This window comes from Rissa tridactyla, chromosome 6 (assembly GCF_028500815.1).
Source record: "Rissa tridactyla isolate bRisTri1 chromosome 6, bRisTri1.patW.cur.20221130, whole genome shotgun sequence".
NCBI classification, from domain to species: Eukaryota; Metazoa; Chordata; class Aves; order Charadriiformes; family Laridae; genus Rissa; species Rissa tridactyla.
The window spans coordinates 30,580,932-30,608,337 of record NC_071471.1 but is presented as its reverse complement, the minus strand read 5'-3'; the positions used below and the strand labels follow the sequence as shown (position 1 = coordinate 30,608,337).

The 27,406-nt window shown below is 43.9% G+C and overlaps 1 protein-coding gene across 4 annotated transcripts in view; it reads right to left on the bottom strand.

The window, feature by feature from the left end:
* DIS3L2 (DIS3 like 3'-5' exoribonuclease 2) overlaps positions 1 to 27,406 on the bottom strand; it is a 193,891-nt gene that overhangs the window by 83,667 nt on the left and 82,818 nt on the right. For all 4 annotated transcript variants that reach the window (XM_054204600.1, XM_054204602.1, XM_054204599.1 and 1 more), the window contains exon 11: positions 12,149 to 12,228. In XM_054204600.1, coding sequence (XP_054060575.1) covers positions 12,149 to 12,228 — 80 coding nt within the window. The remainder of the gene's footprint in view (positions 1 to 12,148; positions 12,229 to 27,406) is intronic.

The following is a 27,406-nucleotide window of genomic DNA, read 5'->3' as shown; positions in this document are numbered from 1 at the left end:
TTGCAACAACTTCAAAAGAGGAAAAACTGCCTGCCCAAAAAAAACCAACCAGCACCTCTAAAGGGTAACAATCCACAGAATACTATGTACTACCAGGCATTGCCTCTAGGAGATTTCCCCATCCAATCCCCTCTGCCACTGGTTTGCATGAGAAATGTCCCACAGAAACAGCCCCCTTCACCCACCAGCCACAGAGAGACTTTGAGACCATCAGGAACAGCCTGGCCAAGGTTTCAAGATAACTGAACTCTTCTTTGAGCTATTTTTAGTCAGGTTTTTTTTTTTTCCTGTGTTTGTAGCACCTGGAGAGGTGGTCAAGGTCAGGTCCCCAACTTCCACAGGGGGAAGAGAGAAGGAGCCGGCACACGCAGCACATCAGCTCCAAGTGCCTGCATCAGACTGGGAAGAGCAAAAGGGCTGGGTGGGTCCAGGCTTTCGCTTTGCTTCTTAAACCACAATTAAAACCATTTTTTTTAACTCTTTAGCCTTTACAAATCACGTTTACGTCCTTCCCTTCAGGAGCTGGGCTGATGTAAAGACAAAAAAACCCGTGACTTTTATTTAACTGCAAAAACTCAGGAGCTGCGAGATGGACTGAATTGTCAAAGTTATACGCAGAACCAAGACTGGCCCTAGTTATTCCAAAGTGAGAAACAGAGTGAGATCACAGGGTAAGGGAAAAAATAAAAATAAAAACATCCTCAAATGTTAACTCTTCTATACTGAAAGTCACGGCACTTCCTGCATTTCTGGAAGTATCTGAGAAACCATTGATGGGAACGGTGATGTTGCAAAGTCATGCTTTCAGCGATCCTGAGAGAACCATGAAATATTCAGAGCATTTAATAAAAATAAAGCATAACAGGTTTTTTGTTATTTTCTTTTTATTTTTTCTTCTTTAATTTAAAAGGTCAACATGGGACATCAATGAGTCTAGAATCTGGAATAACCCTTATCTGCTTTGTCGTGACTTTTAAAGCACTGTTTTACTCAGTGCTTTACTCAACTACCCCGACCTTTGGCCATTTTGTCTCTGGCATCAACTGAATGTTATGGAGACAACTACAATTTTACAAACCAATTTGGGATCGGCTCCAGGTAAAGTGCAAAACAAAGCTCATGTGTTCATTAAGGGCAATGAAGGACAAGTGAAGATGAAATGCAGAAAAACATCCCAGGAAAGGAACCCTTCCTTAGCAGAATACTTTCCAGAGTTCTCCACGAGACATCAGCAACTCTTTAAATAGTTTCAGAATTATGAGGAGTCTTTATCTATACTGAATTAAATGCTAGGAGCAGGTCTTCCATGTGAATTGCATACAGGTTTTGTCTGCAGCAGCTAATAAATTCAGCAATGTCCTAAAACCACTTAATAGCATTTAAAAGCCACCTTTTATACCACAAAACCAAGCCAGGACACCTCTATAACGTGGCACTTCACGTGTCGTGCATTACAGAGCCCTGAGTTTTATACGCAAACCAGCACAGGCCAGATCAGTTAAGCACTTGTTCAAATACTTTGGCTAGGGTTAGGATTTAAAGCCCGTGCAAGGAAAGCACTCCGCCATGCCGCCCGGTTCTGAAGGGTTTGCTCAGAGATGGCTCTTGGTCAGCACGAGGCATTCACAAGCTCTCAGGAGAGCAGGAGGGTCGATCCTCCCATGGGAACATGGGGTAGACCTTCGTGTTGGTCATGTTCTCCCAACTTCCAGTTCCAGATGGAAACATCTAAGCTTGTGATCAATCACAAGTCAGGTCTCCAGGCTTCACAGATTATCTCACATTAACGAGGCAGAGAAACATAACATGAGAGTGTCCTGTCCTGTGTGCTGCCAGTCAACCCAGGTCAGCTCTTCATCACCTTGTGACGGGAGATGCTGCCATCCAGAATGCACCTAATGCCTACGCTATTCCTGAAAACTACCTTCAAACCTGATGTAATAACTCCGGAGGAGAATGAAATAGCTCTTCTGTGCAAGTGGTACCACCGCACCATTAAGTTGGATACTTACACAAGGAAGGAATTCTCCTGAGGGGAAAACCACTAAACACTTAGAAGGACAGAATTTACGCAGCATGTACAAGATAAAACATTTAATTGTAGATTGAAGGACATGGGGAATGATACCCAACAGAATAAGTACACTGCATGAAGATTTGTTCACACTGATGAGCAAGATACAAGCAAGAAAATACAGATGAACGCAGGGCACAAGTATTTAAATAATAAAAGTCAGCCAGAGCACAGGATAATAGGGGACAGACAGTGTAATGATGGAAAACAAAGAATGTGCCTTTTCTTTGATACATCAAATGTGCCCAGCACTGGCAGACTGAAACCAGACACACAATGGTTCCTTATGCAGTGATGCCTACGTCCCACCTTCTGCCCGTGCAAGTTTTCTCCACATTCCTATGCTGGTACCTGTTTGCACTGCAGAAAGTCATGAGTGAGCTGGTTTCCTCTGTGCCTGCACAAGGGTGCAGCTTTGTGAGGTGCCGAAATATCAAGTTCCACTTAGGGGTTTTATACATTGTATTGATTTCTTTGCAAGATTGAAGTGTAATGAGCAAAATGAAGAGGAGTTACAAACCTCAAATACATGAGATTTATCCACTGAATGCCAGTACGTGCTATATGGTCATCCCTGGGAGAACCTCTAGGTGACTATTTGTGACTTAAACCCAACATGAATCTTTGCTACTCAGAGTCTATCCCAAGCACTTGGCAGATGGATCTTCAACCCTCCACCAAGACAAGGTGTCAAGCAGGACTGCTAGGCAAAGCCTGTGCTGCTGTGAACTCACGATTCCCAGCTCAGAAAGCACTCCTTGCTGGTAGGGAGAAGTTACCAAGGGAGACTCCTTGCAGTCTCTTAACAGTGAGGTTTCCAGCCAACATGATGAAAGTAAAAGGACAATTTCTGGTATTCACGTCATGATTTGTTTTTATTGCTATTCCAAGACCCATTCAAGATGCTAACTCTATCAGGAAATCAGCAGTCATTGAATTTAAAGAGATGGGAAGTGGCACCCAGCAGCTTTCAAGATGAATTACAATAATTTTGGGTGTAGGGATGTCATCCTGTTCCTGAACTGAAGGTTCAGAGTGGGGAGGGACCAGCCTCTCTCTACTGCTAGGTCAGTCCCTTTTGTCATATCTCTACTGAACACAGTAATCGAAGGCTAAGCAAGCGTTCCCAGGCATTCAAAGAGACCTTGGGATTTAGTGCTAGGCCAAACACATATAAGGTACTTCCAGTGAACAGCCTTGACATTTCAACTTCTTTGAGAACAGAAGGCAGCCGCTGAGATTTCACTTTCAGCCATCCAACTTTTTTGTTTATTTTTGGAAAGATTTCCAAAATATTTCCATCTGCACCTGGTTTTACTCTTTCTATGTAACTAGCATAATATTCAACAATCAAGAATTACTGTTGTGAATTGCACTGTAAGAAGATGTTTTTCCTGTTCAGCTGGGTTCCGAGACCCCCGCGTTGCAGTGAAAGTTAAAACAATAGCCTAGTGATTCTGAGGGATTCTGTCATTTAAGAAAGTTGATTATAAAGAATATATACAGCAGTAACTTCTTTGCTGCCTGCATGCAATAGAACGTATGACTGAAGTTAACCATGTGGGAATTTATTCCTAGCTATTTGTACCCGTCTAAAGTTTATCTTCCTCACATATCTTCTGATTCTTATCTGCTAAATTTACTGAAAAATCCTGTTTTGTCTAGTCTGGTCATCGCCTGTCATTTGCGGTTCTTCTCTAAAGACTCTCCTGGTCCCTGCGGTCCTTTTTAGTGCACAGAAGTCCTAGACAAAGTGCTTTTAGATCTCTTTGTACAGGAATTTCTGGATCCTCTCCCCATTAACCAGCTCTTTAAAGGCATTTGTGGTTTTCTTCTTCAACTTACAATTGGACACTATTGTTTTTAAGTCTGTATCCACCAATGGTAGCGACATCCTCTGGGACACAAAATCCTGCGCCTCTAAATCTTTGGGGAATTGTCCCAGGTCCTGAATCTATGAACTGAAATGCTCCGGAAGGCGACTTCACCCAGAGCATCACTCCTCCCTGCAGGAAAGTAAACGCACTTTTATGAGTAATTCTGCTGGTATTTGCACGTCTGTCTGCATGTTCTGCAGCCACGGTCCTCATAAGATTAGTCCTTCATAGACATTTTACCTTTTATTTTGTTTTAATCCTCTGGTTTTTTTCCGTTACAGCTTTCTTTGTGTACTGTCAAAAAAAAAAAACCTTTGGGGATAAGGATGGAATCTTTATAAAATATCTATAATTGATACAAAATTCCAATGCAGTAAATATGACCTACCAATATTAAATCCTGCTCATTTTTGCTTAACCAAGCTTTTAACCAATCTTCTCACAAGCAGCTTTCAAATATATGCAAAAAATGTTTTAACAAATTATGTTTCAGCAATCAATGCTCCAACCAAATCCAAATTTTCTTAATCTCCACCCCAATACCTTATCACTCAGTTTAATGGGGATTAGGCTCACTCTATTTACCTTTCAAACACGATCAGTTTGGAGCAAGCCACCCTATTTCCACTCAAACTGAGGGGAGCCCTATATATTGTCAAGTTGTCTCACGGATTTCAAGAGAGATGTTCGGTGGAGGAAAGGTGACGCAATCCAGCCCTCTGATTCCATTCAACCCTGCACTTGGAAATTGGAAGTGATGTGTTTTTCCGCACACAACCCCACGTTACTTTAAAAGAAGAGGCAAAATATACTGTACATGCTGCAGTTCCCCAGCATTATATGGGATTACATTATGGGACACAGCAGGGATCTGGATTTGGCACAGAACTGAGTGTATTTTGTATATTTCAAAGAATCTGCAACCACAAGCCCTCAATAGAAAGAAAGGACATGTACCTGTTTCTAATCGCTGCAATATGTCTTTTTCACTTTCCTAGTGACACAACAAAACCCACCAGACTAATCAGCAGGTAACAGGAGAGCTGAGCTAATTACACCCAATACCAAAGGAAAAACTGGCCAAATGTTATGCACAATCCCACTCCTTGTAGGTCTTCTTTATTTTTCCCATATTTGACTCCTGCAATAAATTTAGTAAATTACAGTTTATGGTCATTTTACATTTGACTCATATATCAATGTGGGGTTTCTGTCATGTTCTCTCTAAGCTGAGTCTGGTATCTGTTCATCTTAAACATCTTACAAAGAAGGAAGGATAGTAATTTCATAATGTAACTTCTGAATCAACACTAGTTCATTCTTCAGTGTTTATCTTAAGCAAGTCAGCCCAACATGACTAATTACAAACTCTTCCTATACTCTGCGCTGCAGGGACCAAATGGATTAGCTGAACGGTCCTGTACCATGTGTTACTGGAGCAAATTTCACCCTACAGTCCTTCAGTGGCCAGAGGGACAAAGCTGAATAGAAGAGGGAATATTTATGTCTTAAAAAGCAAACTGTAAGCGCACACAACTTTGCAAAATTAGAAGAACCCAAAAGTTTGCAACCTACATCAGGAAAGAACAAGGATGGAAGGAGAGGAAGAGCAGGCAGTCACCTGAGATAGCAGAGAACATCTAAGGGCTACCTGGGCTCTACAGGCATTTTTCAGGCACAAGATGCTAGAGCTCATGCACCAGGGAAGTCTGCTAAGGTGTCCATGAGGTCTAAGAAAAGCAGCCCCAGTATCTGCAGGCCTGCAGTAGACAAGGGATAATTTTACGAACATGAGGCAAAACACTGTTTGGTTTTACCAAAATGTGTGAAATTGGCTTCTTGAACAGAGATGTAAGTTCTCACTCTCTGCTGATCTGTTTCCGAAAACTGTAGCCCACAGTGGATTGACTGGTGTCTGCTAAGAAGAAAGGTCATGCTGCACTCTTCTCACATTTGGGTCACTAAGAGAAGATCTCTTCTATGCTTATACACCATTTTCATGACACTTACAGAAATACAATGTGTTTGAGGTTTTTATCCCACTTCCCTTATGTGATTTAAATTCACCAACAGGGTGAACAGATTTAAAGGGAACGGAAAAACAGGGAGCAGCACACTGCAGAAGACTGATTGTCTTAGGTCACCACGTAAATACTAAGAAGATTCAATGAATGTATCTGTATATGACCTCACTCCAAAATGCAGACAACCAACGTCACTAAGGACATAAAAAACAGGGCAAACAGCCCGTAGAATAGGTTTCTATTCTGCAGAACAACAATTCCTTCTAGAATAAGATTTAAATTACTTAAACTTGAATTACTTTTTGAAGGATTGTAGGGATACAAGAATGAAAGAACAACAGTGAGAACCATGTTAGTCACCAATAAACACAAAAAGATGTACAGAAGCTCTGTCAGTATGGCCCAAAGTACTGCTCTGAAATCAGCATCAAAAGACCTGCACACGGGTAAGACACCCCCTCAGAAATGCACCCCAGTCATTTCTGCTGCGTCCTTTCCTGTCGCAGCCTAACATTTCTCTAGACAGAATTGTTTGCCTTGAAATTTGTCAAATTTCATTTCTGTTCCTACCAGTAAGCAGCCTTCAAACACAACTGCATCACTTGTGCACATTACCAGAAATACAAACACAACTTGCAGATAATTCCCAGCAGAGGTTTGGCAAGTGTGGGAAACTCGCCTGGCTCCACTGGGACAGCCAGGTCACCTGGTGTGCTCTTAACATGATGAGATCAGAATAAATCTTTAAACGTCTGCACCCTGGGTGAAAACATTTAGTCTTGAAAGTGGTACGGTTGTTTTCTGCCAATGTCTGTGACATCCGTATGAATGGAGGACGGCTCCGTTGTATGCTCCTCGCTGCAGTAACTTGCTAGAAGATGTGCAGAAAGGATCACAAAAGAGTATTGACTGAAATGAACTTGCTTAAAACCTCAAGCTACCCTGAAACAGCTCTACAAAGGCTGTAGAAACTAGGTGCAGTCCAGATCCATCTTTTACCCCGAGATTATGCTGAGTCAACTAAATGAAGTACAGTTCGTTCACATTTCTGAAGCTGTTACATAAATAGCCCTATTTTCCTTCTTTATTGGAGCTGATCTCTTTTAAAATATACATTCGCAAATGCGAACAGCAAGCTTACCTCCCTACTGCTATCATTAAATAATAATGAGGAGCATGACTGTTAATCAAAAGCAGACTCCAATATAAAATTCTCTCAAAACCAGACAGGCCCACTTAAGACCTATATCCCTGAAAAGTTGCCAACTGCTGCAATACTCTACCACGAGCTCCATTAAAAATACAGCTATTCCCACAATCATCCCATGCTTCCTTTGCTAGTGACACTTTGCTACCGGGCAGCCCTTCATGTGGATTACTTCTGCAAAAAATTCCTTTCCATCATGGGCGAGTCCTCCATCCAGTGACTGGAACAGGTAAGGGTTACACTGAGATTTTTTTTTTAAACCAAAGCAAAGGTGCAAAAACAGTCCCTTATCTCTCCGCTTGTTGCTTAAGATCTTCAAGTCAAAGAAAATGCCTCAGTCTTGAATAAATTATCAACAAATGCTTGAGGACAAAGACAATTTCATTCTTCAAAATCTTCTGAAATGCAGTGATTCAGCTGTCTGATAGAAGACATGTGGGTAATGAGTGGGAGGGTTTTTTCTTGCAGTTATTACGGGTGCTATACACCAACAGAGCGGGACATTTTCTGAATTGGGTTCTGCATTCTCTGTTGATTTTTGGAGATCTGACATCACGAGGATGCCAGATATGTGGTTTGCTCGTGTTGGGGTTTTTTGGTGTTGGATTTTTATTTTTTTTGAAGTGTTTTACATATGGGCAAAAAAGATGGAAAAAATAATAATTTCTTGTAACCACGTTTACATTTGGAATAAAAGCCATGTTAACTCTTAACACAACTTTGCCCTCCTGAGAGATGCAGCCTTGCCAGCCTTGGATAAGCTCTTAACCTCTAAAACAACTCTTTGTCATAATAACTGCAGCTAGCATAGCAACTTTTAAAGCCAAAAATCCTCAGGCTACCTCCAAAACATATCAAGAGGCTCTATTAAACACAAGATTGAGGTTCCCATAGGGGCTCTCCTTAACACTGAAGAGTCGGGAATGGCCGTAGCTTTGCAAACAAGTGAACAAAGAAATGAACCCAAAGGACTCCTGGCATCGGTTTTGGATCTTTCTACATTTTCAAATTCCTGAAAAATTTTAAGTCGAAGTACAGATATCTTAGAGTTCCACATATGCTGATGGATTTATACCTCTGCTTTTGCCAGCCACGTTTCACAGGCCTATAATAGTAATCTACGTAGTGCTACTGTAGTCAGTGGACGAGAGGCTAAAAACCTTGAGAAAGACTATCAGCTCCCAGTGGGCTGTCAGGTAATACAAATACGCACATTTCTGCTACTTTCTCCTGCTAATAACAGACTCTATGTGATGCTCATACCCGGGTTGAGGATCTAGCACCTTGTTTCTTGGGCAACAAGCTCTACAGCTGTATTTCTGAGGTGACACCTTAGAAAGGGGCATGGGATATAGCTTTTATTGCCAACTGCTTGTGAAACAGACATCCCTTATAGAAGGCTCACAAAATAACATTTTAATTGGGTTCTTCAGATCGGGGAATATCTGAAAAGTGTAACCTTTGGAATTTAGCATTTCAACACTGGACCATAGTTGGCAGAAGAAAAGGTTCATGAAACACTGGCTCAAGTTTGTGCCTCGAACAGCAACACATTGGGAGGATAATGGACAAGAGTCCATCAGTATGGGTCTCAGTTGCTTTTACTACTCATCTTCACTAAAAAGATTCTCCGAGCATCTCCTTGCACAACATCAGGAGCCTTAAAAATGGAGATGATTCCAGGTATTAGACCGGACATCTCTGTTTGAGAGACACCTCATGTTTTAAACAAACATTGCAGCACATAGACAATGCTGAGATTTCCTTCCTCTGCCTGCTTGGGGACTCGTGCTGAGTTGGCTGGCCAGCAGTCATGCCTGCACAAAGGACGCAGAGGGGTTTCCTGCAGTCTTTTTACGCTGCTCTCTCCCATTCAGCTCCTCAGCTGCCTCCCTGACTGATCACAACTGCACCAAAGACCATCAGGACCTGGTTTCCTGTCTGTACTTCCTTCTGAGCCACAAGGTCTCCTCAGAATAAACACCATAGATTTCAAAATAAAAGAAAAGGGTATTTCCATGGCGGTTCTTTCCACACTGATTTAAAACCTGGTCCCTGGGACATTCACCAGTATCAAAACTGGCTTTTCCAGGGGCTGACTTTCCTTCGCCTAAGGCTGAGGCAGTGCTGTGATGGAGCGTGGGCACCACTCTTACGGCGGATCAGAGGCTGAAAGGAGAGGCAGAGGGCACGATGCCCAGGATGGCACAGATAAGATCACTCTTAAAGAATGCTCCAGCTCAGAGCATCTTCTCATTGAGAGCAGTCCAGGGTGGAACAAGCCCGTTGGAGGATGCACAGCTCCAGCCAAAAGGCAGAGATCTGGCACACAAAGGGCTGCTGCGAGCACATTCCCACTTCATGGTTCTCGGAAAATGAGAGGTGGGGGTGAACAAAGGCCTTCGGGCTGGGACAGCCACCAACGGGTGCATTCAGTCTTCTGCTTCTTGGATTGTCTCCTCTGAGGCTCATCTGGAGGAAAGGGGAGTGTGCACAATGATCCTGAGAAGGAGGTGGAATTTTCAAAAGCACTAAATCCACGCTGGATTTCCCATTCTACAAGTTTTTGAATACAAGGCAAGCAAATCTTTACATTTACTCTCAGGATGTGCCCTGTCCCCTACTCTTTCCAAGTTTCTTCATCTCTCTTCTAAAACACACTAACAAAGTTCATTTTGGGGAACTGAAAGAGGAGAAAGGTTCCTGCACCTTCCACTTATTTTATTTTAAAAAATGGAGCTTTGCAAACCTTCCCTATGCAGAGTGACCCTGTAGTCTGATTCATTTTACCTTTCTTTCCCAACCGCCTAGTTTTCCTGGGAAAAGGAAGTATTATCTCTGACTGCAGAAGCATCCTCATCCACTCCAGTAAGTGCGTCAGAGATCACCTTTGAAATAACAGGGTACCCTGGGAGAGAGAACTGCGTCTGCTCCTGCGTTATAGACAGGTAAAGCCAATCCCTGAAAGCATGGCTTTGACACGACCCTTTCACATATTCCTTAGCTTTCATAGAAGATCAGGGGAGGGCAGGGAAAACCTTCATCTGGAGGCTCCAGGAAGCCAGCACAGGCCTGATACAGATCCTGGAAGAAGGACGAGTCAGAAATAAACAGGCCAAGAGGACTTGGGTGTTTTCTTTCTCCCCCCACATGCAGGCAGCTCCCTCTGCCTCCTGCCTCTACAGAGAAGAGCAAAAAGCAGCAAAACTGGGAAGACCGTTCTCTGTTCATGAATGAAGCACATGAACAAAGCCCACTCAGAAGGCAACTTTTAAAAAAAACTTTCTATTTGTTTTTTTTCCTCAGTTGGATTGCATGACAAGGACTCATTCCAAAGAGGGCTGATCAGGGCATGGGACGGCGCTGTAGCCACCCACCGCTGCATCGCAAGGGGATTTTCAGCAGCCATGGTCAGAGCTCCCACAATCAAGTAACATCCCAGTAATACCTAGAACCCTCTTGGCCGGACCCTGCAAGTAGAGGATCCCTTCCGCACTGGTCCATCTCCTTCCCTATAGATGGGAGGAAGAGGCCTCATACAGCATTTTCTGCAGTTGGGGTCGGAGAGACAAGGCAGACTTCAAAGTGCGGCCCTGATCAGCAGATACAGCAACAAGTCTCGAGTATGAGTGACAGTCCTGCAATGGCTTTGCAGACTTTCTGGGAAAGAAGAATTCTTGTTCAAACAGGTCTTTTCCTTGAACAATTTGTCCAAACGGCTTATGGATAAGAGAAAAACACAGATGTATGCACCACAAACCAGCTCAGTGAATGGTTTCACGCAGCATCTAAACCCCACGTGTATGTGAGCAGTCGAGGCTCAGGAGCCAGAATTTCAACACCTCAGATCTGAGGGGCTGTGGGATCGCAACACTGCCATAAATCTACAGATAATTCAAGCGACAAAGTGGAAAGAAGAACAGAGTTCAGCTTAGGATCTCTTTAAAAAGACCTTTTATGTGAAATAGAACAGCAATTTTTCCTTACTCTTGCCTCAAAACTGCTATTGTACGGTACAGTTAGAAATAATTTTATTGGCCTCAAATTTTCTTTCTTCTCTGATTTTATCAGTTTTATAGCCCTGTAATATTATGCTGTGCCTAGGTCTAAATGACATGACAATTCCAGAATTGGAATTGGCCACGTTGCACAGAATGAAATCAACCCAAAAAACAGGGTCTTTGATGTCATCTTATTGTGATGATTAACAAGAGCAAGAAAAACTAAACACGCATAAAAAAATCACTTTATCTTCTTCGTTAGTGGTGGATGGGCTAATCAAATCACGCATTTTTTCTAACCAAGCCTGTTACTGGATCTCATCAAAATAAACGAACAGGACTTGCATGGCAAAGTCAGCTTACAAGAGGGAAGTTCTGAAGTCAGAATCATCAAGATTTGGCTTCTGGAGCTTTACTTTCTGTTCTGTTGGCTTACAGCATAGTAAAAGTACAAATAAGGCAGAATTTAAAGCTTAAAAGGCAATGAGAAGAATAACACAACTTATAAGGCACACTCTGCTCATTTGACGATTCCCAGCATCCCACAAACATCAAAAAGCAATTCAGCCAGTAACCTTCAAAAAACTGGGTTCCTTTATCCAGGGACTGTGTATTCAAGGTTAAAGTTTCGCTAGACTTCAGTCTGCAGGAGTGGCATATTAGCTATTCAGCTCTAACTCCCCTAATGACAGGAGACAGCTGAGATCTGCTCAAATCAAATTACAGCTCTGATTATGCAAAACACCATGGTTCTGCATTTCCTGACACCAAGACTACTTCAGAGGGCAGCTTGAAGATATCTGCTGCAAGATTTCTGAAAACAGGCAATTACAACAACAAAAGGAAAACTAGTTTTTTACTCTACTCATATTTGGTAAAGAATACTTCATGACAAATTATATATGCGAATGTGTCAACGGCTGGATATAAACACTGAGAAGTATTTTGTAAAATATATCTCATACCGTCAGGGAGTTGTTTACAGGACAAAGCATCATCGAGATCCTTCGCAGTTGATGGGTCGATGGTGAAAATGCATTCTTTCCTATCCAAGGAAAAAAGAAGAAAAGAAAAATTTATCTTCCAGTCATGAAGAAAGTATCAAAACACAAAGACCATCAGAGACATCCAGACAACAACCACCATGTTTTCAGAAGACTCTGTTTGCTGAAACTTTTTCCAATCTAATCTGAAAGTCTAAATCTAATCTTAAAAAAAAAAAAAAAAGGGGGGGGGAGTTTAGACAAGTGAATCTCCTTGGCTTTTTTTTTTATTTTATTTTTATTTTTAGTTTAACTTCTTGCTCTTAACAGCTTTCATCTCATTACTGATTTTCCTCCACAAAAACGAAACAATTTAGCCCATCAAGTTCACTCCAAAGAAACAAGCAGGAAAAAGCCTCGATGCCCCGCGGCTAGAGTAAAAATAGATTGCTCCTAATTGCAAAGCTAAGTGGAACACAAATAACCCCCAGCCCCATGCATAAGAGCAGATATCGCAGCATCTGAAACTCCACGAGCACAGCTAGCACGAAGCAGAGGCAGTGAAACATCTACAAACCAAGCTGAATGATAACAAAAATGAGTGAGAGTTTTGGACTCGGTAAAGACACCCAAGGGGTGCAGTACTTTATAATGCCTATGTTGCCTATTGTGCACCAAAGGGAGAAGCAGGTTCAATAGGGAACACCAGGAAAGTTGTAGAACGCAAGAGCTCCAAATCAGCTCGTTACATCTAGCAAATCAAGTTGGTGCTTAGGAAAAGGTGAATGCCCTTGTGCATATGCTGTACCAGGTGGTACCTGGAACATGCAGTCCTGCCCTGGAAGGCTTACATAAGTATGTCCCATAGTGGTGGGTGGCAGGAACACTGGGAACACACCAAGATGGACCACAGATATGGTCTAGGGCCACGCAGATGGGACAAAACAGAGTACCTGACTCAGGAATCATCATGTTTAATAGAGTAGAGCCTGGCAGCAGTGAGACCCAAAGCCTGAAGCATTCAACAAATAAAACTTCCTGAAGTCCTGCTTTAGGGCCTCCCTTCATCTCGGGCTGCCCTACAGCAACTTCTTGCCTGGGCCCCTGGACTACAGCAGGGTTCACCCAAGCAACGCATGGAATGTGGGACTGGAGCTGAAGAGCAGTGAAGACAGTAAAGGAACGGGTTTGCTGGTGTATTTTGCTTTTATCTTAACCTTTAGAATAAATTCGGCCCCTCCCTAGTTAAAAGATCCACAAGCACAATGGTACAGGCTGAGGCTGCCAAGGAAGAGATCAGACTGCTTCTTTTCTTCTTTTCTCTTTGCCGCAGAAAAACTCATATCATGATGGCAACTCCCTTCTAGAGATATATAATGAAAACACATATTATTTTTCTTACAGCATAACCACCGACACACTCCTGGGGTAGGAGAGGTGGGAGGGGAAAAATTACAGCGAACTTTTAAAGGAGCAAGTGTCACGTGGAATTAGCAAGTCTCAGTCTCTTTGCATGGGTGCTTGCACAGCGCGAGCAACGTTTCTATCTTCGCCAGCCTATCACTTTGGTACTTAAATGCTCTGGGTGGTATCTGTTGGTGTCAGACAGCTGGCAGCATGTATTTATATAATTCCACCAGGCACACTAAATAGAGGTTTTCAAAGACATAAAAATCAGTAAAGCACTTCACTGCCTTCCGAGGCTTTGAAAATCTTTTAGAATATGCTAGCTTTCAGATCGGATAGCAAAGCTGCCTTAATCCCCAGATGCACGTTAGTTTCTGATCCTTTGCATGCATCTAAACAAATTAGAGATCGTGACACTGAAAGATATAAAATCTTTTCAACTACGCTGGGACTTTGATCTGTTGCTGCCTAGCTATCCAGCATCGGGAATCAACCAATTTTTAAAGGCTTGCAAACAACCTTACTTCCATAAACATATATTCCTTAAAGTTCCACCTAAGGACGGAATTTGAGGATACCTCCACTCCAAGGTACTGTGCCACTTTCTTTAGGGAGCCGTGCATATGAAGATATATAGATACCTACAGTATAAGCAGTACGGGGACATATATTTGTGCCAACCTGCATGTATTGATGCACCAGGTCCTGCTAACTCCCCGTATATAAAGGCAACAGCATCCTGGCACTGTGACTCCCCCCCCCAGCCACAACTAGTAAATCTTCCTTTAAGTTACTTCACTTAAAAGAGCAAACAGCACTGCACTAATGGCTTGCTTTATCTGACAAGTGACCAAGAAAAAAAGGTTTAAGAGCTTCTTCAAAGAGAATGTGGGTTCCTGTGTCAGGGGAATAGATAGCTTATCCCAGATGTTCAGGGCCTGCAACCACAAGCATCTGCCACCCATTGCGAATCGTAGCTCCAGGCAGTTCAAAAATTAACAGATTGGTTTCAACGAAGTGCATATTTGCAGTCTGCCCTGGAGAGACGCGAGCATAAATACACGGGTGCCAAATTCTGAACACATTTATACAAGGGTAGCAACTAACGGGCTGCTTTGCCGAGATGTATTTGGCTGGTCAAATCTACTGCAGAGGTCAGCGGTGGCCCCAGTTCAGAAAGCCCAAGTTGCGGGGCTGGCAGGGCAGCCCCCAGCGCCCCACCCCGCCCCAGGGCAGCCCTTCCTGCACAGCTCGCTGCGCTTTGGACACGCTGGCCAGGCTCCCAGCAGCCTCTCAGCATGCAAACTGCAGCCACAGCCGCAGCCTGCCGTCTGAGAGCCTGAAACTCACAGATGCAAAGCTGCAGAGGGGTGGCAGACAAATTCTGATTTAGCATTTCTCACCAGCATTTCTGTGTGCGGCACAGCTGGGATATGTTTTACCACCAGGCTCAGATCTGCTTCTCCTTTAAAACTACTCAAGGGACTTGGACTTGTAGCTTGTCACAGGCAGTTTATTCTGGGCACGGACTGCAAGGTGAGGTAAGAAAGTCACCGAGCAAGTAACACGGGGAACGATACCCCCTGGCATAAAGGACTCTGCAGAAGCGTTGCAGAGCCGATGGCCAGGTAGTCACTCTGACAAGAGAAGCCGATCTGCAAACAGAGCTCAAAGTTCATAGCAGTGAGAGAATCCTGGCATGCAGCAGTACACCTAGCTGAAGTTTGTTAAGCAAATTCCGCTCACCAGTAATTGCATTATTAAGTGTGATGAATTATATTTCTGGTTTTATTACTGGAGAAGTTTCAGATGGCTATAGGAACTGGGGCTGGCATGTGGGAAGGAAAACAATCCGGCGAGCGACGGGACGTCAGCGCCGAGCCCGAGGGCAGCACCCCGCACACATGCTCCTCCAGGGCAAGGTCTGCGAGAAAGGCATGTTCTCAGCTATCTCCTCCTGCTTTTCCTCCAGCCCTACCCCTACCACCTTTTATCTCCAGCACTCTGCATGGAGCCGCCTCTCATCCCGGAGAGAATCGGGACAAGGCAATGGGAAGCAAGGGGAGGAAAGGCTGGGTGTGGGGGGAGCAGGCTGTCAAGGCTCTGCAGGCTGTCCCCTCCCCTTGGCACCCACGCCAGCCCCTCCTGTGCAAACCCCCAGGGAGGACCCTGGAGGCAGCTGACAAAAGCCATCTGGGTGAAGAAATAACATTGCTCCCAGCTATGTGGCAAGTCCAACCAGTGAAGAGGAAAGGAGCCGTTCAAATTCCTCCCCTGACCATTCTGTCTGGCCGTACACTACCCCCAAAGGCTGTGGCACAAAGGATCTCGGAGGGATCAGACCACATTTCTGACTGTAACCATTAAAAAAAACCAACCCGCAGTGGGTTGTATGACTAAACCTCAAGGCAACAAGACTTTTTATGCACCTGCTAACAAAGATGTTGCTTAAGCACAAGCAAATATCCCAGCTACATGTATGCACATTTGCATTGACCACAGGTAAATACAAATTGGCAGCTGTCTCCAGCTTCTGGAGGGCCGCCAAGGTGACCTTGTGGGTTAAGAAGCTTGATCATCCCCCTCTTCCCCCTTCTTTAAAAGCCCTGAAGGAGCCATCTCTCATTGTCATTACACCTAATAAAAATCTGTTTTATCCATTTAAAATTGTCAAAACAGACTTTGCAAAAGTAATGAGATGTTCCAAGTCCACTTGTTCCAACATACACACAACTTGGTTAGTTAAAGGAAACCAGTTTAGGAGATACAGACACACACAGAGTTAAGAGATTTTCTGGTTTTCATGCTGGAAAAGACTAGAGATAAACACGTGCCTTTAAGAACCCCCCAGCCTCCTCACATTGATCAAAAATAAACATTTTGGTGTGGAAACTTCCACTTTTTACAGAAGCCTCTTTGTCCAAAACATATGTTTAATGCAGGTTTGCAGAGGCAGACCTGCTCTGGCACGGAGTTTCTGTCAATGGAAGAATAAAATCTTTTCTCCCTCCTCCCCGTGGCCGGAGGCTTCGTGCCCCAGAGCTGGGCAATGCCTACGAGAGTTCTGGAGGATGAGGGGAAGGGCTCGCACTGAGCGTGGTGGACCTGCAAGCAAGAGTCGGGAAAGCACGTGCCACACACAGACTGCCCAGACCCTGCCAGCCCCAGGCAGAGCCCGGGAACCCTGGTCCAGCCACCTCGAGCCCCGAGGCAGTGAGAAGAGCACAGCTAAAGCCAAAGCTCGCACGCTGGCTCCGTCTGCCATCTTGCAAATCAACCATCTAGGGGGGAAAAAAAAAAATAATAAATTGCATAATAGAGCACTTAGTTTACTTAGACAGTCACGACAGCGTGCGCATATACAGGCTGGTATATCAATCCTAATTTAAGGAAAGCTAATTAAGTGCAGTTTCTCTTTGCACAGCTTAAGGAAGACTAATTAAAGCGGACAAGCATATCTGCAGAGCAGTTAGTCTTTTTACCTTTAACAGGAGCTAAAATAAACAGCTAGTGCAGAGGTAGAGGTAAGATAAGTAGTCTGTTGGTGAGCTGGAATTACCGCCGTGGTAATTAAAACGTTCACAGATCACAGGGCTGCAACAGCAGTTTGTTTTTCTTTGTGCAAATACGTACATCTACGCAAAGGTAGTCGCAAGAATCAGCAGAGAAAATACTGTACATTTGGTGCTGTTAGGGTTGGTACAATATATCAGTTTTTGCCAGCCAAACTGTTCAAAATTCAACATATCGGTTAGTTTAGCCATAAAATATAAACACCAACGACACAAGGAGATTACAAGTCCCAGTGGTCAGGGCTCCATCTTCACTCAAGTGGAAGGCTACTTGGATCAAGATGAAACATGGCATTTGTAAGCCACGGGCTCAGGCTGTGCTACAGGCAAGGTTTCTGGCATGGCCAGTTGTTGGGCAAAGTTTGGGTGTTACCAATGTGATTTTCTGTAAAAGCAGCTCGGTGCTGCTAATGGAGAAAAGTGCCAGTTTGTACACAGTAGACAAAGCAGCGCCCTGCGGCCATGCAAACCCTCCTCACAATTGGATGATCTTCCCAGCCAGCAGCACGCAGATGAGTCAACTCGCCAGCGGAGACACGGAGCCCAGACTTTCCCCACTCTAAAAGGTGCCAACAACCATGAAAGAACAGTTCAGAGAACTGCATGTACCCACTAGAGCATGAGAAAACCCTCGATGAAGCAAGATGATGTCCTCACCAGCTGAAGTGACCGTTCAGGGGAGGCAGAGTCCTAGAAGAAGCAAGTATGAACCAGCTATTTGGGAACAAGTGGTAACAGAATGGAGGAAGGACATTCCAGGCACCACGAGCACCAGTCAGATGGGCAGCCTACCCGTGTCCACGCTCCTGCCTGCTGCAGACCACCACACCTCCTGGCCCTGGCTGCAGCCATCACCAACTCAAGGCACTTGGATTGAAACCCCAACTTTGCCATTTGCCTGAACTTGGACTGCTCAGGGCTGAAGTTGTGGGCAGAATTTAGACTGCCAAGTCTCAAAAGAGGGAAAGAAGGAGCTGGGCACCTCTGCAAGCAAACCAGAGCACCTAAGGAAGAGGTTAAGCAGGGAATCACCAAAGGTCTCCCAATAGGAAACTCAGACACAAGGGCTTGGATAGGATAGGGTAGGATATTTCAGTTGGAAGAGACCAACAATGATCATGTAGTCCAACTGCCTGACCACTGGGCTCACCAAGTTAAAAGTATGTAGTTAAGGGCATTGTCCAAATGCCTCTTAAACACTGGCAGGTGTGGGGCATCGACCACCTCTCCAGGAAGCCTGTTCCAGTGTTTGACCACCCTCTCAGCAAAGAAATGCTTCCTAATGCCAAGTCTAAACTTCCTTTGGTGCAGCTTTGAATGATTCCCACGTGTCCTGTCACTGGATACCGGGAGAAGAGATTGGCACCTCTCTCTCTCTCTCCATTTCACCTTCTCAGGAAGCCAACAGAATTAACGTGCCTGAACTTAATTACCTTATTTACCTCCCCATCCTAACTCTTCCCCAAGGGCAACTTTCAGACTGAAGTGGTCTCCTGCAATGTTTACAGGTCATTCGTGAAAACCAATGCATCCAAAACAATTACAAAAGAGAACAAAGAGCACACCAGAAGACGCAGCACCCACTAGCCTGGAAACGGTGGCAGAAACCTGCTGCCTGTGAATTCCCAGCACACAAACACTGCACAGCTGAAGATTCAAGCAGCCCAGCGGCTACCCGCAGGCTGACCATCCTGCCCTGCCCCAGGCTTGGTGCTCACAGCCCACAGTCCCTCCAGTCATCCAACGGCTCCTGAAGCACCAAGCTAAACCTTTTGCCGAAGAATTAACCTTTTTCCAAAGACCAGATTGCTGCAGCTGGAGGTGAGACAATAACGACCATCATTTTGTTTATTAAAGTTTGGGCAGTGCAAGCCTTCCTTAAACTTGAGTATGTCAGTGCTAAGACATTTACAGTACGAGTGACTGCATGTCTAGACACTTGCAGTGCATTTACATTCTTCGAGGGACTCCTTAGATTGTCCTGTTCTCTCCACTCAGTGAGTACATACAATAGCCTGGTGGGAGTGAAAGCTCAGCCTCCTGGTTTACCCTTATTAACTCCAGCTCAAAGCTGGCATTTTAAAATTAAGCACAGCAAAGGCACTTTTAGAATCTTTAAGCTCTTCAGGTCATTTCTAAGACCCTGCTGAGCTCCATCTTGCAAAAGTTAAACAGACATCATTTCTCAGAGCTGGAAGCAGTTGTTTTAATTTGGGAACAGGCATCCTAGAGCTGTCAGCTCACTCCAGTGGACGCTAACAACATTTTTTCACACAACAGTCCAATTGTTATGGCAACAACAAAAATCAATCTCATTCTTCAATCACAAGTAAACCCAGTTTGACCATGGTGCCTACGCAGATTTGTTATAAGGTGCCAATAAGCATGGGACCAATTCCACTGATGTTCATCACTCAAATGGGGATGAAGTACTCTTTCGCCGAGAGAAATTTCGGAGAACAATCAGTGCTTGAACATTTTAGAGTCTTCAACATCCCACTCCTAAAGACATCTATTACATGTAGTGTCTACCACATTTGTCACACTTGATGCTGGCAGATTTTAGTTAAAGCCCCAGAGCAGCTCCTTCCAAGACGGATTCTTAAAAGGAATACATTAAAAAAATATGCATGCAACAGAAGTACCCTGACAAATCTCCGAAGGCACTCTGAATGCCCTGTAACACACTGACAAAGATACTTGACACATGACAAAACTCTTTTTGCGTGGTGCATAAATTTCAAAATGAAATGAAATTATAAAATAATTGGAAGCAAAACCTGCCCCCCTCCAAACACTAATTGTTGAGCCCCACAAAAATCCAGCACAGCATAAAAGGCACTGAAAGCCCAACTTTTTACATCAAGCCAATACCGTTCTGTTTAATTTCTCTGTGTTTGTGTTTTAGCTAATGTGCAGTTCTGGTTCAGAAAACAGACCTTTGTCCAAGAGAGCAGCTGAAAATGAATCTTGATGTATTACACATCTACAACAATAAACATTTACATTTTCACCAAGAACTGCTCACTGGATTGCCGAACCAGAATCAATTATTCCTTCTATATATTTATGGCCTCCAAGAAAGGAGGAAGATGGAAAAAAGAGCACTGCAGTCTTGTAACATACCTAAATGGCTTGAAAAGCCAACATATATATAAACGAGATGAGAGTCTCTGAGAGATCAAGTACCAGCAGTATTTCCTACAAGTCATGCTGTAATTGTGTCACAAATATAATGAGGTCTCTGCACCACCACTATCCCACGCAAGAATGTGGAGTGTAATTGAAAATGCACTTGCATTATATAAACTACTTTAATCATAGATGCACAGAGCTAGAAATGGAAGAGACATTAGGTCATCCAACCCCCATAGGTCAGAGCCAGACAACTCATGGCAATACATTCACAGGGACTTTCTCCAATGTAGTATTAAGCATCTTTAGCGATGGAGTTTCCAATGCTTTCTTTAGCAGTCTACGCTACAGTCTATTTTAGGTTAGACAGGAAAGGTTTCCTCTCTGGTTTACCTTACTTGTCCTCATAATACCCCTTTCTATCCTCCCACCAACTTAAATGATTCTCGTTTTTTCATTTCAGCCCGCATATTTTTACTATCAACTACTTTATCTTTCACAAACTTCTAGTTTCAGTGTTGGCAAACACATATTGAACAGTTAATCCTTCTTTGTAAATCAATCCTTCATCTCCCAGAATATTTTTGTTAGCCTTTTCCAGACTGCCCCGCTTCTAATCCATGCTGTGATACCTCCAGTACAACTCTGCCTCGTACACCTGCATGTGTGTTATCTATATTATGATTTACTTTTTTTCTTTTTAGACAGTGAGGATCTAAGAGTAACCTGGGAACAAAGATCAAATCACCCAAAAACTTCAGGGCAGATGGCCAGGTCAAAGCATGCTTCAGACCACCCCAGAATGGAGCCACAAGGAAAATATTATTCCTTGTAACAACCAGGCAGCCCTGAAATACCACAGCAGGGATATACTGCCTCATCTATTGAAGAAGTTCTGGGTTTCTTCATGTACAGCATCAGAGACAGATACCTGGGTTGACGCTAGGACTTGAATCCTTCATCTCCAATCCAGTCCCATGATATCTGACCTGTAGCGAGAGAAGGGCACCAGCAAAGCACCGTGATATCAGGAAAGTGGCAGTATAATTTGGCACACCTGAGCTGGGACACTTAGCATACATGAACGTGAGATGATAGGGCACTTTCTGCTGCTCATCAAAAGCCCACCTTGTGATCCAGTGGAATCCAGTGCGAAATGGACACGTTCTCAAATTGATTTAAGATTTTATCCTCATCTCCCTCTGTTATTCTTTCCATTTCTCTCCATAAAATAGGCAGCCAGACAGGAACAAGACTGTATGTATAAAAGCCTAGTTGCAAAAGTTATTACTGTTTTCCACAACTAAACAGATTCTTAACTAAGCAAGCTTAGTTTTGATGGCCTACAAGATCAGAACACAATAATCCTGTCCAACTACACACCACCGATTCCGCTTGAAGCTGCACTTCCAACGACCACACGCGCCTTCCTGTAAGGAAAAACACCAGAGAAGTTGCCAGTGTGTCTATGTACACCAGTAACTGGTAACAACAGCATCTGAGAGCAAAGACCATGTATCATTTTGTACAAAACAGTGTCACCACAATTGCTGTAGCTATAGTGTAGTAGAAAATGTTATGAAAACAGAGAGGAGGACCCGAAGAAGCCAACCAGAAGCAAGGAGCTGAATCACATCACCCTGACAGCAGCACTGTATTTATTCAGTTTTACTTACTCAGCTAATGGGAGAGGATGGAGCTAATGCGAGCTCTCCTCACCGAACCAAGAAGGGTACCGTTCCCCAGACTGCCTGGACAGCAGAAGTACCCAGAGGAGGTAGAGCCATCATCACCATCTTCTGGAATCAATCCTGCTAGAGAGGGACTAGATCCGATATCCCTTGACACCACTGAGTAATCCTTTGTGTGCCTTGTATCTCCCTGTGGAGAACATTAAATTAGTCACAGAACAGCTCAGTGAGAGAGCAGAGATCATAATCTGGCTCTGTTTGTGTCTCCTCTCCACGCCAAGATAACAGTCAGGTCTGCAGCGATGTTGCTTATACATTTGCTAAACAAGTCATTTCTCAGTTTTCGTCAGAAACCAGAGCATTTTTACATATCCTATTATAGCTGAGTAAGTCTTGCTCTACTTAACACTAGCTTTTTGTAGTGGAAAATCTCCAGGAAACAAGCTGTTTAATGATGTTTTATCTGACTTGCACTCACTCCTAACTAAAGTCGTCCACCTGCCTTGAAAAGACATCTGCTTCAGAGGCTGACTGCTTTCCTCTAACACCCCTCGCACAGCTCAAAGCTGCCATTTTTACCATCACCTCTAATTTTACCAGCCAATAATCTCCTCGGGCATCTACAGGAAAGAGCGCGCTGTCAAACCTTTACTATAAGCACTGCTAATCCCTGTTCCCAGCTGTAACACTCCTCAGGAAAGAAATTAATAGCGGGCAGAACTCCAGTACAGGTACTGTCCTGCTGCCAGTGCTTTCCAGTTACAAACAGCGCTACAGGGCTTCCCTCCACAGCGGACACAGAGACACGGCAGAGCATCTCCACTCTTCCTCCCTTAGCAACCAAAGGAACGACGCTACATTTCTGAATGGGCAGCTGAAATTACAATTCAGCCTTCAATAACTTGTGTAGCTGTAGGTCAGTTGCAATTGAGGTCATCACATGCTGAAATACCAAGATGCAAATTTTAACTGAAAGCTTCGTTGCAGGCAAACAGCGCTAATGCAAGAGCACAGTTCATTAACTCTGCCCTGCAAGGGAAGCAAGTGGGCACTAATTGTCTCCTGCCAACGCAGTGCATCCTTGCTGTCCCCCAGTCTGATGTTCACCGGGCCTTTTAGCCTCATGGGAGGAATGGACAGCTGTGCTGCCATTCAGCGGGACCTCAGCAGAGAAACGGTCTGACGGGAATCTCATGAAGCTCAAAGGGAAAAGCAAAGTCCTGCACATGGGGAGGAATAACCCCGTGCACCAGTACAGGCTGCGGACCAATCAGCTGGAGAGCAGCTTGGCAGAAACAGAGCTGGGGTCCTGATGGACAAGTTGAACATGAACTAACAACATGCCTCGTAGCAAAGGCAGCCAACAGCCTCCTGGGCTGCATTAGGAAGAGTGTTGCCAGCAGGTCAAGAGATGCAGTCCTGAAATTCTTCCCCTCTACTTGGCACTGGTGAGACCACAGCTGGAGTGCTGCATCCAGTTCTGGGCTCTCCAGTACCAGGAAGACATCAACATACCAGTGTAAGTTTGCTGAAGGGCCTCGATGACGATTAAGGAATTGGAGCATCCAACCCACCTACAAGAAGAGGCTGAGATAGCTGGGACTGTTCAGCTTCGAGAAGGTAAGACCCAGGCAGGGAGATATTATCAATGTGAAAATATACCTGAAGGTAGGGAGTAAAGACGACAGAGACAGACTCTTGTCAGTGGTATCCAGCAGCAGGACAAGAGGCGATGGGCACAAAATACAGGAGAATCCATTTAAAGGTAAAAAAACACCCATGTTTTTACCGTAAGGGTGACTGAACCCCAGAACACATTCCTCAGAGGGTTTGTGGAATCTCCATCTTTGGAGATACCCAAACCCCAAATGGACACAGCCCTGAGCAGCCTACTGTAGTTGACCCTGATTTGAGCAAGGGGGTTGGAGTAGATGACCTCCAGAGGTGCCTTCCAACCTCAGCCATTTGGCAATTCGCAGGAGTTCAGAGCTGCTCAGTTGAAGTCAGTCAGTTTCTGCTCCTCAGACCACATCCATCTTGTAGATATTTCAGAGTTTCTTGCCACAGCACCCTTTCTCTGCTCAGTATTTTTAGCTCATTGTTTTGTATTTTGCCAGCTGAGAAACTGGAGTTTGTAATTTTACCTCCAGCTTCATATTTCTTCTTAAAAGTGAATACAATGTCCTGTTTATAATAATAAAATCACTAGTTGGCAGGATGACATCAAATGGAAAAAGAGAAAGCAACTGGAAAATTTAGAGCAAGCAATTTTGAGTGCCAAGTTTCACATTTGTAATAGTCCAGCGGAGGTCAACAGGCTCCCTTATTATTAGGCAAATGGTAAAGAAATAGATACCCTCAAGTTCTTCCATGTTAGACTATATAAACCATCTCTACTTGAACAGGCTCTAGCACTTTCCAAAAGAGTGATGTTATACATTTTCCACAGTAACACCAACAATAGGAGACAAGCAAAAGGCAGAACTGCTTTGCAAAGAACAGCCTTTTTTCTCTCTCCAATATTTAGGTTTTTGTTTCCCACTATGATCGGACTTTCCTGGCTTTAGTTTCTTGTCCCAGTTAAGCAGTAAAGGAAACAAAAAGATATGAATGAAATTAGAAACATTTGGAATGAGTCTTAGAAATAGCTTTTGGGTTTCTTAGATTCCTGGCTACACCTCTTCAAACGGCCTCCTCCTCCAGCCCGTCTCCCGCACCCACCTTTCAAATTTGCATTTCCTCCTTTGCCCTGACCCCTCTTCTGTTCAGGGGCTCTATTTTTCCCCGCACCACCAAAACACTAAGTGCAAAGCAAAGCAAACAAGGAAATGAAAATTACATGTTGAGACACTGGAAAAAACCGGAAAATGGTTGAAACTTTGCACCCATCAAAATTTGTCTCTATGACACTAATCCTCCAATGTTTCTCTAAAAGCAGAAACCAAACACTTCTCAAACTTCTAATGAAAAAATACCAATTCCAGTCAACCTGAATAATAAAATGAGAACTCTGGTCCTATCTGTATTATCACATTTAAAGCATCTGGAAGGGAAGTTTCCTCAACCACGCTACTCTGATATTTTATGAAACTTCAGGCTCTCCATAAAACACAACTGCAGTATGCGATGCCAGCACCTAATATTTGCCTAATGCTTTGCATTAGAAGTTTTCGGTGTTCTTTACAAACAAGCAAGCTGGGAGTGCCCGTGAAATACTTGCCTAATTTTACAAATAGATACACCCATGCAGGTAAAAAGCAGATGTCCGTGGCCAAACTGTGCACGGGTGGCAGAGCAGAGTGTTAAATCAGCTAAAAGATTTCAAAGCCATCCACGAGGTTTGGATCTTTTCTGCCTTAAGTAATATTAAAATATTATGTAAACCTTTCTTTGTGAGCCACTACTGGAGAAATGAGGAAAAAAAAAAAGAATAAAAATCTCTTGGAAGCAATTCTGCGCAGGCTATGTATGTGAGATCACAGTTGCTATCCAAACAGACTATGCATGGCAAGAACAGGCTTCCTGTAAAACTGAAAGGCTTGCAGGAAGATCAAGGAATATATTTACAAGATGGCATAGACAGAATATCCTTCCCTCCTCTTGCCCAGCAGCTTGGTGAAACACATTGTCTCACTTTCCTATAAAACCACACTCACAAATGCCTCCGGTGCAGAACCTCTACCTCCGTGCTCTATACGCTGACTCATGGACCCGACCACGCTTGGGACACTGGTTAGCAGAAGACAGGTTCCCTTTTGTTGAGGAAAAGGTCGTTTCCCATGGTGAAAGGAAACAAGAAGTGACCTCAGAAAGAGGAAACACCAGAAAATGCAAGACCTTGCTCAGGTCTCAGTTCCAATTCCCAAAGGAACGACCCCAGAAAATTTACAGCTCTGTGTTACAGAACTGGAGATTTACTATAGATGAAGGTATTTTTAAGCCAAACTCTAATTTATGTTTACTTTAGTCAGGTGAGCAATGTGTAAACCGAATTAGGATGAGCTATTTAGAAGTGTTAACATGGCTGCTTGAGGAGGAAAGATGAGCCCTTATTTCACTGTAATTGATCTTATATTGTACTCCCAGAGCACTGTACAGTACCTGGGGAGCCTGACACAGCAACACGCACAAAGAACAGCAGAGATGGGCACTCACAGAGGCAGGTGTCACCGAACACGGTGTCAGCTCCCCTGGAAAACACGGCACAGCTCCCATGTGCACCCAGACCAGACGCCCAGGTCCAGATGTCTTCCTCTGGACGCCAGCCCGGGCCAGCGTGACTGCTACTTGTACCACACTGCACATCACAACGCACTTATTGCTGACAGTGTGAAAGCTAATATTTCATACCACATTAAAGCCGAGCCACCTTGGGACTTGTCAGGAAGAGTCTCTTAAGGTCCGATGGGTGAGACCAGAAGAGACGGTGGCCAGGACTCCCACTGCAGGCGTCCACTCCGCTACAATTCATGCTACATTTACTAATAAAACTCATCTTTTTCTGGGTAGATAAGCCTCTCGCTGTGAGGAAACAGAAAAGAAGATTCATCTGTATTTTACTTTCCGTATCTAGGAGTCTCATGTTAGTTCCATATGTTTTTAGACCACAGACTAGTTAGTCAGCGGTGTGGCAGTTGACATTAAAAGGATTAGTAAAATTAAGCTCAAATAATTGTCTTAAAAACCCTGACTGTTAAATGTTTATATTTGAGAGGATCAAAAGGAAATCTACTTTGTAGAGTGCACTGTGGTCGTGAAGGGGCAGAGAGGGATTTAAATGGCTTAACTGCAAAACTGTTATCACCTTGATAAGTCCCAGTGTAATAATTCAGCAATAAAAACAAGAAATGCACTTGGAATTTGCTTCCAAAACTGATTGTCTGACTGGAGACAAGTCAAGCTCTTTATTTGCTTGAAAGAACTTGGTCAGAAGAAACAGAGAATGCTAACTGAAATGTAGTCAAGAATATAAAAATAAGCACTTTCCAGTGACTTCTGAGCTGCAGCTTTCACTATCTGAAGCTTTTTTTGAAGCCACTTGAAGCCTACAGTCTGGATCCGGTATCTGAGTGTTACCACTAGTCAATCAGGAGTGTGATTCTCCCCTGAATTATTCCATTGTATGGCAGTGGAAACCTGGTAAAGCTGAAGCAGTAAGGAGGTCGCAGGCTACAGTGCAGGGTTAGGTCCAAAGTAACATCTGAAGTCCAAGTACAGACACAAATGGCTGCAGTTTATCAGCTTATACACTCAAATTGCCGATGTCCATGCCAATAACACAGATAAACTAAGAGGGAGAAGAGCTTGCTACGTACATGCAGGTGCTTGCACCAGTGCAGTGTCTTGAGGAATCAGGCTCATGGCGCTGTCTCACCTCAGCAATAAGCAAGAAAGCAATGAATCTGCCAGCTGAGACAGGATGCTCGAGCATAAGC